The sequence below is a fragment of the Dendrobates tinctorius genome, unplaced genomic scaffold (genome assembly GCF_039654945.1).
Source record: "Dendrobates tinctorius isolate UK_male_01 unplaced genomic scaffold, ASM3965494v1 ptg000060l, whole genome shotgun sequence".
Taxonomy (NCBI): Eukaryota; Metazoa; Chordata; class Amphibia; order Anura; family Dendrobatidae; genus Dendrobates; species Dendrobates tinctorius.
Window position 1 is genome coordinate 82,391,526 of NW_027361728.1, and position 13,961 is coordinate 82,405,486.

At 46.1% G+C, this 13,961-nt stretch overlaps 1 protein-coding gene across 2 annotated transcripts in view; it reads right to left on the minus strand.

The window, feature by feature from the left end:
- The window catches only part of ATR (ATR checkpoint kinase), a 247,690-nt gene that overhangs the window by 98,910 nt on the left and 134,819 nt on the right, over window positions 1-13,961 (minus strand). For both annotated transcript variants that reach the window (XM_073579101.1, XM_073579100.1), the window contains exons 29-35: window positions 13,747-13,911; window positions 10,370-10,461; window positions 9,327-9,418; window positions 8,963-9,140; window positions 8,649-8,825; window positions 2,002-2,161; window positions 1,692-1,865 (exon numbers count right to left, since the gene is read on the minus strand). In XM_073579101.1, the coding sequence (XP_073435202.1) occupies window positions 1,692-1,865; window positions 2,002-2,161; window positions 8,649-8,825; window positions 8,963-9,140; window positions 9,327-9,418; window positions 10,370-10,461; window positions 13,747-13,911 (1,038 nt within the window). The remainder of the gene's footprint in view (window positions 1-1,691; window positions 1,866-2,001; window positions 2,162-8,648; window positions 8,826-8,962; window positions 9,141-9,326; window positions 9,419-10,369; window positions 10,462-13,746; window positions 13,912-13,961) is intronic.

The following is a 13,961-nucleotide window of genomic DNA, read 5'->3' on the forward strand; positions in this document are numbered from 1 at the left end:
CATTACAAAGTCTGTTATTTTTGCAAGTGCTATTGATTAATAGGGGTAAAAAAAAACAATATATTTACTATTTTTTTCCTCATGGGTGTTTTTTTGGAACAGTGTTTACTGTTTAATCAGTTCATGACCCAGACATTTTTCCTCCTTGCTTACCACACACATTTTCAGGTTTTATTGTACATGCGTTTTCATTTTTGTACTCCTTTTTTTTGTGGCTATCGGAATAAAATATAAAGGCAAAAACAATGTTTATTTTTCTCATTTTTTTTTTAATGCCCACAAAGAATCGATAAAAACATTTTAAATTGTGTTCTCCTTTCCGTAGAAATAATTTATAAATATTGGGCATATTTTTCTTTTCATTGGGGGATGGGGCTAGAACAGCAATTCGGACTTACAGGGTCTGTTTCTTTTTAATTTTGCTTTATTTATTTACAATTTTTTGCCTTCTTTTTTCATTTATTTTTTCACTGTGACCCCTATAAGGTGTCATAAGACCTATATTTGAACATAATAATATACGTATTTGTTTTATTGACAATCACCCCTGTAACTGGGGCTGGTATATTATCTCCAGTTACAGGGGGAAAACCATCTCTTCTCTGCACATCAGAGCTGCCGGCCTGGTTTCCTAGAACCCAACAGCTCATGTTCTCTCCCTACACCCTACAATATAATAAATCAGGTATGTGTGCTCTGTATCAGTGTCATACAGTCGTCTCCCTGGCCCTGCACAATGTTGTGGAGCTGCTCTACAATTCAGTGACGTCTTAGAATGTCACTACAGAATATAACAGGAATCGGCCGGACATTTATAGTTTCTGGGTGGTTTAGAAGTACAGCAGTTAACTAAAAAGTGTACTGGTATCGTCCGTTCTATATCAACACAGCCAAAATATGGCAAATTCTGTACACATGTATAATAATAATAAATTTTATTTCTATAGCGCCGACATATTCCGCAGCACTTTACATTTCAGAGGGGACTTGTACAGACGATAGACATTACAGCATAACAATAATCACATAGATCATAACAGATACCAAGAGGAATGAGGGCCCTGCTCGCAAGCTTACAATCTATGAGGAAAAAAAGGGAGACACGAAAGGTGGGTGGTAACAATTGCCCTGATTACTTGGACCAGCCATAATGTTAAGTGTGTAACAGTACAGATACAGAGGGATAACAGATGCATAAAGCATGTGGGAACATGATGCGGGGAACCTGGTTATGGTAAAATTTTTGACTGTGCCACACAGGGATAGTTAGGTTAATGTGTTGAGGCGGTAGGCCAGTGTGAATAAATGCATTTTCAGGGCACGCTTAAAATTGTAGGGATTCGGGACTAATCGTATTGACCAGGGAAGTACATTCCAAAGAATTGGCGCAGCACGTGTATAGTCTTGGAGACGGGAGTGGGATGTTCTGATTATTGAGGATGCTAACCTCAGGTCATCAGCAGAACGGAGGGCACGGGTAGGGTGGTAGACTGAAACGAGGGAGGAGATGTAGGGTGGTGCTGAGACATGGAGTGCTTTGTGGGTGAGGGTAATAAGTTTGTACTGGATTCTGGAGTGGATGGGTAGCCAGTGTAAGGACTGATACAAGGTAGAGGCATCGGTGTAACGATTGTATATGAAAAACTATGGTTACTCCAAAATATTATTCACAGGTTTAATTTTCAACCTACTTTATACTTTTTCATCACAGCATTGCTTTCAAAGTTGGCCGTCTCATCCATGAATCGTCCGACTAGCAGCATGGCTCGGCCATGAATCTGCTGCTGCTCTGGGCTTTCAGAGTTACCAGCCTGGAACAGCTCTTCCCCCTTCTGAAGGACTATGAGGGCCTGGTGCACATCACCCTAATACACAAAACAGACATACTGGGTTAGCAATAGTGGAATTTTATCTTCCCATTACTGACATATACATATAACAAACAAGACACAAGCAATGACTGGCAGGGTAATCCATGAGGGGTGCTGGATTGTTACACACCTTAGACCACAGCCACTTAGCACGTTCAACATTAAGTTCAGCGAGCCTGGTTTCTCCTGCGTTGAGGAGGGCATTATATGCAGTCTGATGGTGACCTGCTTTTCGGGCAACACGAGCACTTTGCAGCCAACATTCCCCAATCATGTCAGTCAAGCAAGGCCTGAAAAAAAAAATCTTTAAACTTAACCTTTTTAAGGGCTGCTTACACTTCAGCTAAAAATCAGCCTCCAGACAGATGACAAAGTGAAGGATGAGGATAAGATTTTTTTTTTTTTTTTAATTCAAAATGTACAATCCTTTTGTTCTCTCTTTAGATAAGCTGCTGCCAGACTCTGCTCTCCCCATAGTGCGGTCCAGCAATGTGCTCATGTGCACGGTGGGATTTAGGAGAGATAATGGTTGACCAACAGCTAAGGAGTTTGGCCACCTTGAAGGATGCAGATAAATTAGGCTTTAAAGATGTACTATATTTCTTTATCGCTTCATTGGGGGACACAGGTTACCATGAGTGTATGCTGCTGGGAGGCTGACACTATGCAAAATAAGAAACGTAGCTCCTCCTTCGGCAGTATACACCCACCGACAGGCACCAAGTACCTCAGTTTGTGCTTAGTGTCTGTAGGAGGCGGACCTGGATCTCCCCAGATCCGCAACTAACCTTTTTCCTTTCAGGTTTTATTGTTTTTTATTAATGTTTTTCCATTTCTTTTTCAGATACAGCTTAGGGGAAACGGTGTAAGTTCTCACCCTGCCTTCCCATATTGTGAGGCTGAGCTAGCAGTGTGGTGTCGCCCACATCGCATCCCTCAGGCTGCAGGCAGGACTCTATCCCCTACCACTCTCATGGGTGCTTCTGGGCGATAACCGGTGATTAGTCCTTGCCGATTCCCCTCCTCACCCCTCTCTCCAGAGAGGGCTGAGAGGAAGACGGTGGTCACCGGTGGTGACCTCACCCTTCACTGAAGGGGTTGATGCAGACTTCTGCACTGTAGGAACAGTGCGGGAAGGAGGATATTGTCTCCCAGCGACCCTCTCCATCCAGGGGCCCCTGCGGTATGCCTCCTCAATATATACTAAGCTGGAAAACTTCCTTCCCTTACCCTGTTTAATTACTAAAAACCAATAAAATTATTTGAAAAGAGAAGACGGACGCTCCACATAGAAGTCTACGGTACCACAACCCCAGTGTTACTCGCTCCCCTGCAGTATCTTTACCTCAATAGAGAGTGTTACTCTCTACATACGTCCAATTCCACAAGGGCTCCCTTTGCTAGGCACACCATATCTCATTACGCCTGTGCACGCGGTAAAATAAATAAATAAATAAAAAAAAGTGGACGTCAGGTCAGTCGTCTCCTCTCTGCCCGTCCTGCAGTACCTCCACCATGTCTACCCCACAGGAGCACACTGACTCCCGGGATGAGAGCACTCCCCCTCCACCGGAGTGGGCCGTTGCAATGTCTCAGTCGGTCGCAGACCTGACTAAAATGGTATCCCAGTCCCTGGTCCAGGTCTTAGAACGACTTCCACAGCCGTCTACAGCCACCAGTGCTCCGGCCGTCTCTCACGGCGAGCCGCCAGCACCTGGCCGCTTCCTCCATAGGGACAGGCTGGGTCGGAGTTCAAGGAAGCGGACTCTGTCTGGCTCTTCTTCCAGCTCACCAGGACTCTCCACAACATCCAGGCTGCGTTTTTCGTCCCAGCTCCCCTCCTCCTCGGAGGACCTTGGATCAAATATAGATTCACGGACCAAGTATGACCCTTCTCCAGCTATCTACAGAAACCAGTGCTCCGACCGTCTCTCACGGTGAGTCGCCAGCACCTGACCGTGTCCTCCAAAGGGACAGACCGGGTAGGAGTTGAAGGAAGAGGGCTCTGTCTGGCTCTTCTTCCAGCTCACCAAGACCTCCATAACATCCAGGCTGCTCTCTTCGTCCCAAATCCCCTCTCTGAGGAGGACCTTGGGTCAGATATAGTTTCATGGTCCGGGTATGACTCAGATACAGCCCTCACGTACATGGTAGATAGCCTTATATCGGCTATTATCCAAACACTCAAGCTAAAGGAGGATGAGATCCTTCCTCCCTCCCGAACCTTTCCAAATCAATAAGAGTTCGAGGTTAACTAGAGCAAACAATGGGAACATCCAGAAAAGCATTCTTCAGGATGAAATCATCTAGACGTGCACCTCAAAAAGTTGGCTGAGTCCCCCTAAGGTGGATCCGCCGGTTTTCTCGCCTGTCTTCCAAGACAGTTCTATCGCTATCAGACGGTGCGCCACTGAAGGATTCGACAGACAGATCGAATCACTGTCCAAATGTATTTTTTGAAGCCACTGGCGTCTTCTCTCTGTCCCAATTTCGCCTCAGCTTGGGTGGCGAAAGCCATCTCAGCCTGGGCAAAGATACTTTGTAAGGGTATCTTAGAGTCAGCTCCTCAAGATGAGCTAGCTGAATTAGCGGACGAAATTGATCATGCTGCCAAATACCTTCTAGCTGCCTCAGTAATGCAGTAGGGTGTTCAGCAAGAGCAAACAGTAACATCATGGCCATACGCCGCATCATTTGGTTGAAAACATGGAATGCAGACACCATCTCTAAGAAGTCCTTTTCTAACAGGAAGGCTCACGGCCGTTTAGGTTCTCCCGATCTTTCCATTCTTCGGAAAGTTCCTCACAGCATGATTGTCCTTCTACCTCCAGAGAGAGGAGACCATCATTCAAACCCTCGCCGCACTGGAGACTAAAGAGCAGGACCACCAAGCCCTCAGGTTCCCGCTCCAGCAGATTCTCTTCCAGGTGTCAGGTCACCCCCACCTGGAGGTCTTTCCAGGGTGGGAGGCAGACTACTTTCCTTCAGGGATGAGTGGCTGTCGGTTGTCAACGGCGCCTTGGTAAGGGAAATCATTTTCGGTTACAAGATAAAATATCTTCATACCCAGTGAGACATTTCTTTCTGTCTCGCCTACCAAAACAGCCATCTCAGACACCAGTTTTCCTCCAGGCTGTCTCTTCCCTCCTATCCAATTCGGGAGGCGTTACTCCACATCCATATTTGTGTACAGTACCAAAGGTTCCTTCGATTTGCGATCCAGGAGGATCACTACCAATTCACGGCTCTTTCCTTCGGCCTCAGGGTCCTCACAGAGGTCATGGCAGCTATCATAGCCATCCTTTGCCCCAGGGGGATTCTAATATTTTCTTACCTGGACGATCTATCAAAGGTCATCCCGCCGAGTATGCGTTCAGAATCTGCAGATAACTCTGAGCACTCTGACCCGCCTCGGTTGGATAATCATCAGGGAGATGTCCACTCTGTACCCTACTCAGTGACTAGTTTTCCCTGGGCATGGAGTTCCACATCAATCTGACCTGGGTGTTCCTTACCAGGGACAAGTTTTCCACTCTCTCGAAAGGAATCCGATCCCTGAAACGCCCAATCCTCATTCCCCTTCGGTCCTGCATGAGGATCCTAGGGTAGATGATAGCCGTCACGGTAGCCATCCCCTTTGCCCAGTTCAACACCCATCCTTTTCTCCTGTCCCTACACTGCCTGGGACATGCCTTTAGTCTCTCTGGACCGACCCATACTCCAGCCTCTCAGGGTGAAGCCGTGGAGGACATTACCTTCGTCAGTCCTGCACGGGAGATTCTGTCTCCTTCCTCAGTGGCAGGTCATCAGCACCGACGCCAGTCTTTTCGGGTGGGGTGCGGTTTTCCATTAAAAAAAAAAAAAAAAACAGCGCAAGGGCGCTGAATCCCTCAAGAAGCCCTTCTGGAAATCAAGGTTGGAAGTTTCCGTAGTGTAGTGGTTATCACGTTTCCCTTACACAAAAGGTCCCCGGTTCGAAGCTGGGCAGAAACACACAATCTTCCTTGCCATCCTCCGTGGGCAAGCCCTTCTTGCGGGCAAACTAGTCCGCATTCATTCAGACAACGCCACAGCTGTGGCGTACATAACCCACTAGGCGGAGCTTGCAGCAAACAGGTAATGACAGAAATGGCAAGGATACTACGTTCGTCAGAACGTTATGTCCCGGCCATCTCAGCTGTTCAATCAAGGGGGTGGGAAATTGGGTGGCCAACTTCCTAAGCCGCCAGAGCCTAGCATCAGGCGAGTGGTCTTTCCACCCTACGATCTTCAGTCAGATGTCATTGTCGGGGTTCTCCGGTTGTCGACCTCATGGCGTCTCGAATGAACCACAAAGTTCCTCGATTTGTAGCCAAGTCCAGGGACCCTCTGACCGTCAGTCGCGACGCACTGGTGATTCCGTGGTCCCAGTTTCGACTCCCTTATCCATTTCCACCTGCCTTGATCTCCATAGTAATAGAAAAAAATAAATAAAAAAAATATATAAATCATTCAAGTCATTCTGATAGCACCAGACTGACCAAGAAGACCTTGGTATGTGGAGCTGCTAAGCATGCTCTCAGACGTCTCCTGGAGGCTCCCAGACCGTCCAGATCTTCTCTCACGAGGCCCTCTCTCCCACCAGAGTTCTCAGTCTCTGAGTTTAACAGCACAGCAGTTGAGGCTGCGGTTATAAGGGAATCGGGTTTTTACCCACCACGTCATTTAGATCATGATCAGAGCTAATTTACCAGCCTCCTCCCGCATTTACCATAGGTAGTGGAAAGCAATTTTTTGATGGTGCAACGCAACAAAGTTTTCCCAATATTTCTCTCCCTTCCATCCATCCTTGGCTTTCTTCAATCTGGTCTCCACTCAGGCCTGCCCTTTAGTACCCTACAGAGCCAGGTCTCACCTTTGTTGATTCTTTCCCAGAGGGATCAGGCATTTATGCCACAGGTTAAAGCCTTTCTCCAGGGAGTTGCCCATTTGGCCCCTTCCCACTTTCCTCCGATGGATCTGTGGCATCTTAACCTCGTCCCTAGCGTTTCCCAAAGCACGCCTTTCGAGCCCATTCAGAGTTTTCCTCTTTCCCTCCTTTCATGGAAAGTGACCCTCCTAGTTGCCATTACGTCCATTAGGAGAGTTTCTGATCTTGCGGCCTTGTCCTGTCTTTCCGCTCTTTTTTCCACATCAACGAGGACATCTTCTTTTCCTCCTTTTTGTCCTTCTCCTCTTCACCCACTGGGGAAGTCTCTCCACAAGCTGGATATGGAGAGAGCCATTTGAGTCTATCTTTCTAGAACAAGTCTCTCTGCGGCAATTCGACTTCCTGCTTCTCATCTCTGAAGGTCGCCAGAAGGAGCTCCCAGCTTCCAATTCCACTATCGCTCGTTGGATTCGTTCTGCGATACTGGAAGCATAACATACTCAGGACAAATGGCCCCCTCCAAGAGTGAGAGCCCACTCCCCCCGAGCAGTAGGGGCTTCTTGGGCTGTCTGTCACCAAGCTTAGACTTTACAGATTTACAGGGCCGCGACCTGGTCGTCCTTGCGAGGTTCTACAGGGTTTATGCCCAGGCCTCGTCCGATGCAAGTTTAAGTAGAAAGGTACCGCAGGCCGATGTCCTTTCTTCACGTTGCCTAAGTTCATTTTCCCACCCTTAGGACTGCTTTGGGACGTCCCATGGTAACCTGGGTCCACCAATGAAGCGATAAAGAAAGAAGGATTTTTGGTACTCACTGTAAAATCTCTTTCTTGGAGCCTTCATTGGGGGACACAGCACCCTCCCTGCTTAAGTTGTACCATGTTGGGCGAACGAGCCTCTTGTTGGGTTGGTACATATTTTGTGAGTTCATGTTACTTCTCCTACTGCTTTTTTCACCAACTGAGGTACTGGGTGCCTGTTGGTGGGTGTATACTGCTGAGGGAGGAGCTAAGTTTCTTATTTTGCATAGTGTCAGCCTCCTAGCAGCAGCGGCATACACCCATGGTAACCTGCGTCCCCCAATGAAAGCTCCAAGAAAGAAATTTTACGGTGAGTACCAAAAATCCTTCTTTTTCACTTCTTGCCTTAACCTATTGCTAGAACAACAACTTTTTATTCTCATAGTTTCCTGCGTTTCACTGTTCTTGTTATCGTATTTTGGTACAAGAAGATTAGCATTTAATACGCATAGTAAACATTTATTTCAGTGTGTGTTGTTATTACTTTGATCCCAGCCATTATCGGGTGCTTGTTAATCCCACGCTCACACACATATACCCTTTCTCTCCAAAAAGAAGTTATATGGTATCAAACACCAGAAACAAGCTTGTGTTTTACATTAAAAATCAGGAGTGCTCAGTGAAAAGTTCTGGATGTTACAAGCATCTGTATCCTGTAATCTTAAACTTTTAAGGTGGACTAAATCCATCAGTAAAGCAAAGATAATGCAATGTATTGCTTAATTTTTTAGTACATTTATTCTAAACATAAAACAGTTTTTAAGGTCGCATTCACTAATCCACAAGTCACAGTCTGAGTACAGACAGTGATTTGCAGACTGGGCATGGTTTTCCTGACCAAAACTTAATAGCCTCATAGGTATACATGAGGTTGTCAAAATGGGGTCAGGAGTCCGGCGGACAGTCCGTGTATCATGATCCATATTCGGACCATGACAGATGTGTGAATGTGGTGTAAAGGTGAACATACACAACAAAGATAATGGTCATGGACAAACTGCCTATAATGTTATTTTAAGTGCTAACAGTTGCATTAATCCTATTGATTTCATCAATCTAGACCAACTCACCTTTTGCCAGCAGTCAGTAGAGCCCTGCGCAGTGCCAGAATGGGTTCCCTCGCCCTGTAGGAGTTTTGTGTCATTTCCAGCCTTGCAGGCCAATTCAGAGAGTCTGTACCCGAGTCACCAGCAGAATCCTGGAGCAACATCTTTATACTGTGCTCAAGCTCACACAACATGTGCAGCCTTTCCAGGGAAACAAAATGTATGTAAACTATCCATGTTATAACATTATGGTAATAATATTATTATTGATACATCTCATAAGGACCATAGATATCACATAGTAAGTAACAAAAGAGGAGGAAACCAATGCTGTGTACCTTACTATATACTCATATCCTCGTTGGTAGGAGCCTCTCTCAAAGCTGGCGGCTGACAGAGGCACGATCTGCTCGGCACGCACCACTTTGAGGGTCTCGTAGAAGGCTTCTCTTTCCTTCTTCTTAGACAGGAGCAGCAGCTGCCCTAGCCGGATGCTCCAGTTGGTGGATTTTCTATCTGTGGAGGCAAAGCAACTTTGAAACCACATAGCAGCAATATTACTGCAATGTGAGATTTTCTTCCACGATTATGTAACCTGGAGCAGCGTGATATTTATATTGCTGTCACAATGGATGAGGGTGTGATACTAATGTATAACATTATAGCCCATTTAAAGCCTCACTAGTACACATAACATATTACCTGTAGATAGGTATTCATCCACCAAGTCCCATTTGGAGAGTTTCCAAGCTGCCTCAACTCTGTAAGTGTTCAACTCCGCTGTCCACTCAGGCCTAGGGGATTAAGGGAACAGGATAATGCATCTTTAAAGGGGTTCTGCACAGCGCAGAATGACTGTTAAAGCTACCGCAAGTCCTGCCGCTCTGTGCTACACAGCACGGCCAATCATTAAAATAACACCTTCCCACCTGCTTGTCTTCCCTAATCTCCACACCCATCTTTGATTGACAGCTCTGGCTTCATAGAGCCAGAGACAGGAGGATATAAAGGGAAAACAAGCAGGTGGGAAGATCTATATAAGTTATTGGCTGCAACGTGATGCACTGAGCGTCTGTCTGTGCTTGGTTTCAACAGTTATCCTGTGCTGACAGTTCTTTTAACACAGACCATGAGATAGCTGTCTGTTACATGCTCATTTTGCCTACAAATATCTAACCCTAACCCCCATACACATGCACACTCGGCTCGGTTAAGCATAAATGTGCTTTGTAAGAGGAACAGTGAGTAAATCACTATCAGACACCATCGGCTTATATGCCCAGAGAAAAACTGGACTAAGCAGCTGCTTAATATCTTACTTGCGCGATAGCTGCTGCTGAAGGCCCTCATACAATGTAAAACTTGCCGCTCATCTAATGTGCAAGGGAAGCTTATCCTGTGATATACACGATACTGTGTTTGGTCAATGGATATCACTAGTGACTCCCCCATAACAGATGCACGCTATGCACATGTATAGTTTTTTTCACTCTATAGGTAGAGGGAAAAAGCCATTGCAAAAAAAACTCTGGCAGCATTCATTTCCCAGTGCAACAAAGGATTGGGCATAAATATGCCCTGTGCTTCTTTCAACCCATAAGAATTCGGTGAATAGTCAGTCTGCTCCCACAGTTAATCTAGCCTACATGAAATTTGTTGTAGTCATTTATCTAATGTACAATATATTGCTATCTCAAACACACCCATGCAGAAAAATAGTTTGCCAGATAAACTGTGATACTTACCTACTATTTAGGATTCCATTAACCTGTGTTATCACAGTAGACAATTGGCCAAGACCCAACATTGATTTCACGACTCCATGATAGTGCAAAATCTGCAAAAAGAGAATCAAGAAGACATCTGTCTCCCTATAATTACCAATGTGTGCAAATCCAAATGTAGTATCATTGGAATAATGAAGTATGTACGAAAATAAAAACTGATCTCATATCCCCATGCTAGTGGGAGCTGTTGGATCGTTACAGTAACAAGAGATACATGGTACCATCTGACCGGAGATTATGCTTACTATTGAGAACGCCTCAACGGCCTCTAGAGGAAATGCAGAAGGCAGTCTGTCTGCACTATTACATGTATGATCTAGGGATTCCACCACCTGCATAATATGTGGGAAACAATTTCCTGCTCTATTTTGTAGGTATACCTGTTAGTCTTCAGAAAAATCTGAGGATGAAAAGTGGACCAACAAAGCAGAGGTCGATATCTTGTACATGCTGTTAAATACATAATTAAAAGTGAATTTGTCAGCAGATTCCATCCCCTATATACTCTTACCCTGCTCATTAGGTCCTTTCCAAGGGACATCAATAGAGAGCAAATAGGTAAAAAGGATAGGGCAGTTTGGGTTGCCACTGATAACGGAGGACACATGACTGAAGAATAAGCACCCTGCGGATGCTTAAAGATGGCCTATCACCTCCAGAAAAACTTCATGAAGTAAAATATACTGCATATAACTCGGAAAACAAAATAAATCACTGTCTAATTTAGTGATGTAAGCTCTGGCTCTAGAAGGGAGGCTGAATTCAGGCTTTCTTATGTTTCACTATTTTGACATCTGTGTGAGATTTGTTGCTTCCGATCTGGAAGATACCACTGTGAGTGGTTAAGACTGGAAATGTGCAGCATTTAAACACAGGCGAGATGTGCGCTGCTGATTACTTTTTACTGGATGTAATTATTAACAGATGTAAAATATGTTCCTGTGTATACTGGCACAGCAGGCAGAGAAGGTGGATGCTAAAAGCTGCAACAAAAAAGGTATATCCTGTCAGAACTTCCCCTCAGTGTGTTTTGGCATCTGTCTATGTAGTGAGAGACCCAGATGAACCCTTTACAAGCAGCTATATCATCCTCTAGAGGATTAACTCTTTAGAAGTAGTTGTATCCTTCCTCTAGAGCAGAGGTCTCAAACATGCGGCACGCGGGCCGCATGCGGCCCCTGAGGCAGTCATCTGCGGCCTGCGGTGCACCATGTCTCACTCGCTGAGGCAGGTAGAAGGGGGAAGGCAGTGGCACGCATTCAGGAGCGTGCGATGGCTGTGTGTACTGTGTGCACAGGACCTGTGATGAGGTCACAGGAGGGGAGGAGTCAGAGGTCACATGAGCATGCAATGGCTGTGTCTTCTGTGTGCACAGGAGCTGTGATGAGGTCACAGGAGGGGAGGAGTCAGGTCACATGATCATGGGCCTCAGTGTGTGCAGGACTCTGCTGTGCTGGTTGTCATGGCGCTAGCTGCCGGTAAGTTTATGTGTGGGGTCAGGAGGGGTTTTTACAGGGTGGATGTAGCAGAGCCGAGTGTGTACGAGGTGTATGGAGCGGAGCCGTGTGTGTACGAGGTGTACGGAGCGGAGCCGTGTGTACGAGGACCGAGGTGTACGGAGCGGAGCCGTATGTGTACGAGGTGTACGGAGCGCAGCGGCGTGTGTACGAGGTGTACGGAGCACAGCCACGTGTGTATGAGGTGTACGGAGCAGAGCCGCGTGTGTACGATGTGTGCAGAGCCGCGTGTGTACGAGGTGCACGGAGCGGGGCTGCGTGTGTACGAGGTGTACGGAGCGCAGCCGCGTGTGTACGAGGTGTACGGAGCGCAGCCAAGTGTGTACGAGGTGTACGGAGCGCAGCCGCGTGTGTACGAGGTGTAAGGAGCGCAGCCGCGTGTGTACGAGGTGTAAGGAGCGCAGCTGCGTGTGTACGAGGTGTACGGGGCGCAGCCGCGTGTGTACGAGGTGTACGGGGCGGAGCCGCGTGTGTACGAGGTGTACGGGGCGGAGCCGCGTGTGTACGAGGTGTACGGAGCAGAGCCACGTGTGTATGAAGTGTACGGAGCGGAGCTGCGTGTGAAGGTGTGCTGAGTGGAGATGTGCGTGTATTTTGGCATGGCACCAGGGCCCATAACTTTGTAGTTACGCCACTGCTCACGCTACAAGAGAGGAGTGCGCCACTCTGTAGTGGCTGTGGCCCTGCCTGATGACATCCCTCTGGCGCTGTGCAATGACATCACGCCAGCGCGCAGAGAGCGGAGGCGTGACTTTCCTCCCATTGCTGGATTTTGCAGGTGACTGTGGCTGTGCGTGTACAGCGAGATGATAGCGCGGGCTCACATGCAGGCCGACACTGTCATCCGCTGAGGTAAGCTGTACATCTCAGCTGACAACCTATTTAAACGGCCACGATCGGTATTAGCAGTGATCGCGGCCGTTTAACCCCTTAGATACCGCTATCAATTGTGACTGTATTAAGTTTGAAAGGAATGCGGCCCACCAGCTTAAATTTTTTTTTTATGTGCGGCCCATTTACTCTGCCGAGTTTGAGACCCCTGCTCTAGAAGATTAACCCTTTACAAGCAGCTGTACCTCATTCTTCTAGTTGGGCAGCATTATAGGGACATATTGTATGACTGATAAACAATATTCTGCATAAAGTTCAGGCTGCTTGCAGTAAATTTTCACCAAATCTGCGTTTTGCCAATAAGCTGCACATTGGGATACACTGGTGAAATAATTTACCATGTATGTGGATCATCTTTCTGAGGATTTATAAGACAAAGTTAATCAATTCTATCATTATATACGATGGTCTAGTAGGTAAAATGGTGCCAGACCAGATGTGAACACAGACATTAGTTACCATTCAGATGTTGTACAGGATCACATCCTCCCCCCACAGAGGATAAACGCTCTCCAGATTTTGGGTTCACTACAGTACAATGAAAAGAAAGCCTGCAAGCCTGTTATACGGAGAGAAATCACCTAATATATTTGCAATTTCTTCTCCTGACTTTTTTTTATGCTTTTCTCGTAAACATAGGTTTTTTTTTAAATAATTTATTAGCATAAAACATATTCACATATTCTCAGATATGCTTAAAGTATCACAGGAAACACGGGATGTTTGAACTATTTGCCTGTTGTTTATCGGGTGTAATACTCTGAAAATTCCCTGAAAACCCCCAGTGAAATATTTTGGCTAAATCTATAAATGTTAATATGATACAACACAGACTGAGGATTCAATACCATAATGAAATCATTAGCTTAATATTACAGATGGCTACTTTTGCTCCATCTCAAAAGATCTGGTTGTGATATACAATACCTCTTCTGGCTTGAGCTGAATGGCGCGGTCATAGCAAGCTGTAGCATCTCTTAGCAAACCGATGCTTTCATGCTCCAAGATCTGCTCTTTCAGAGAGGCCTCTTTCTTACGAATAGCGCTCACACCAGCTACACCGTCCGGTTCATGCATAGCAGCATAAAGTTTCTAAACAGGGTGCAAAAACGGCTTTATTAGATGGCCCTATAAGCAAATGC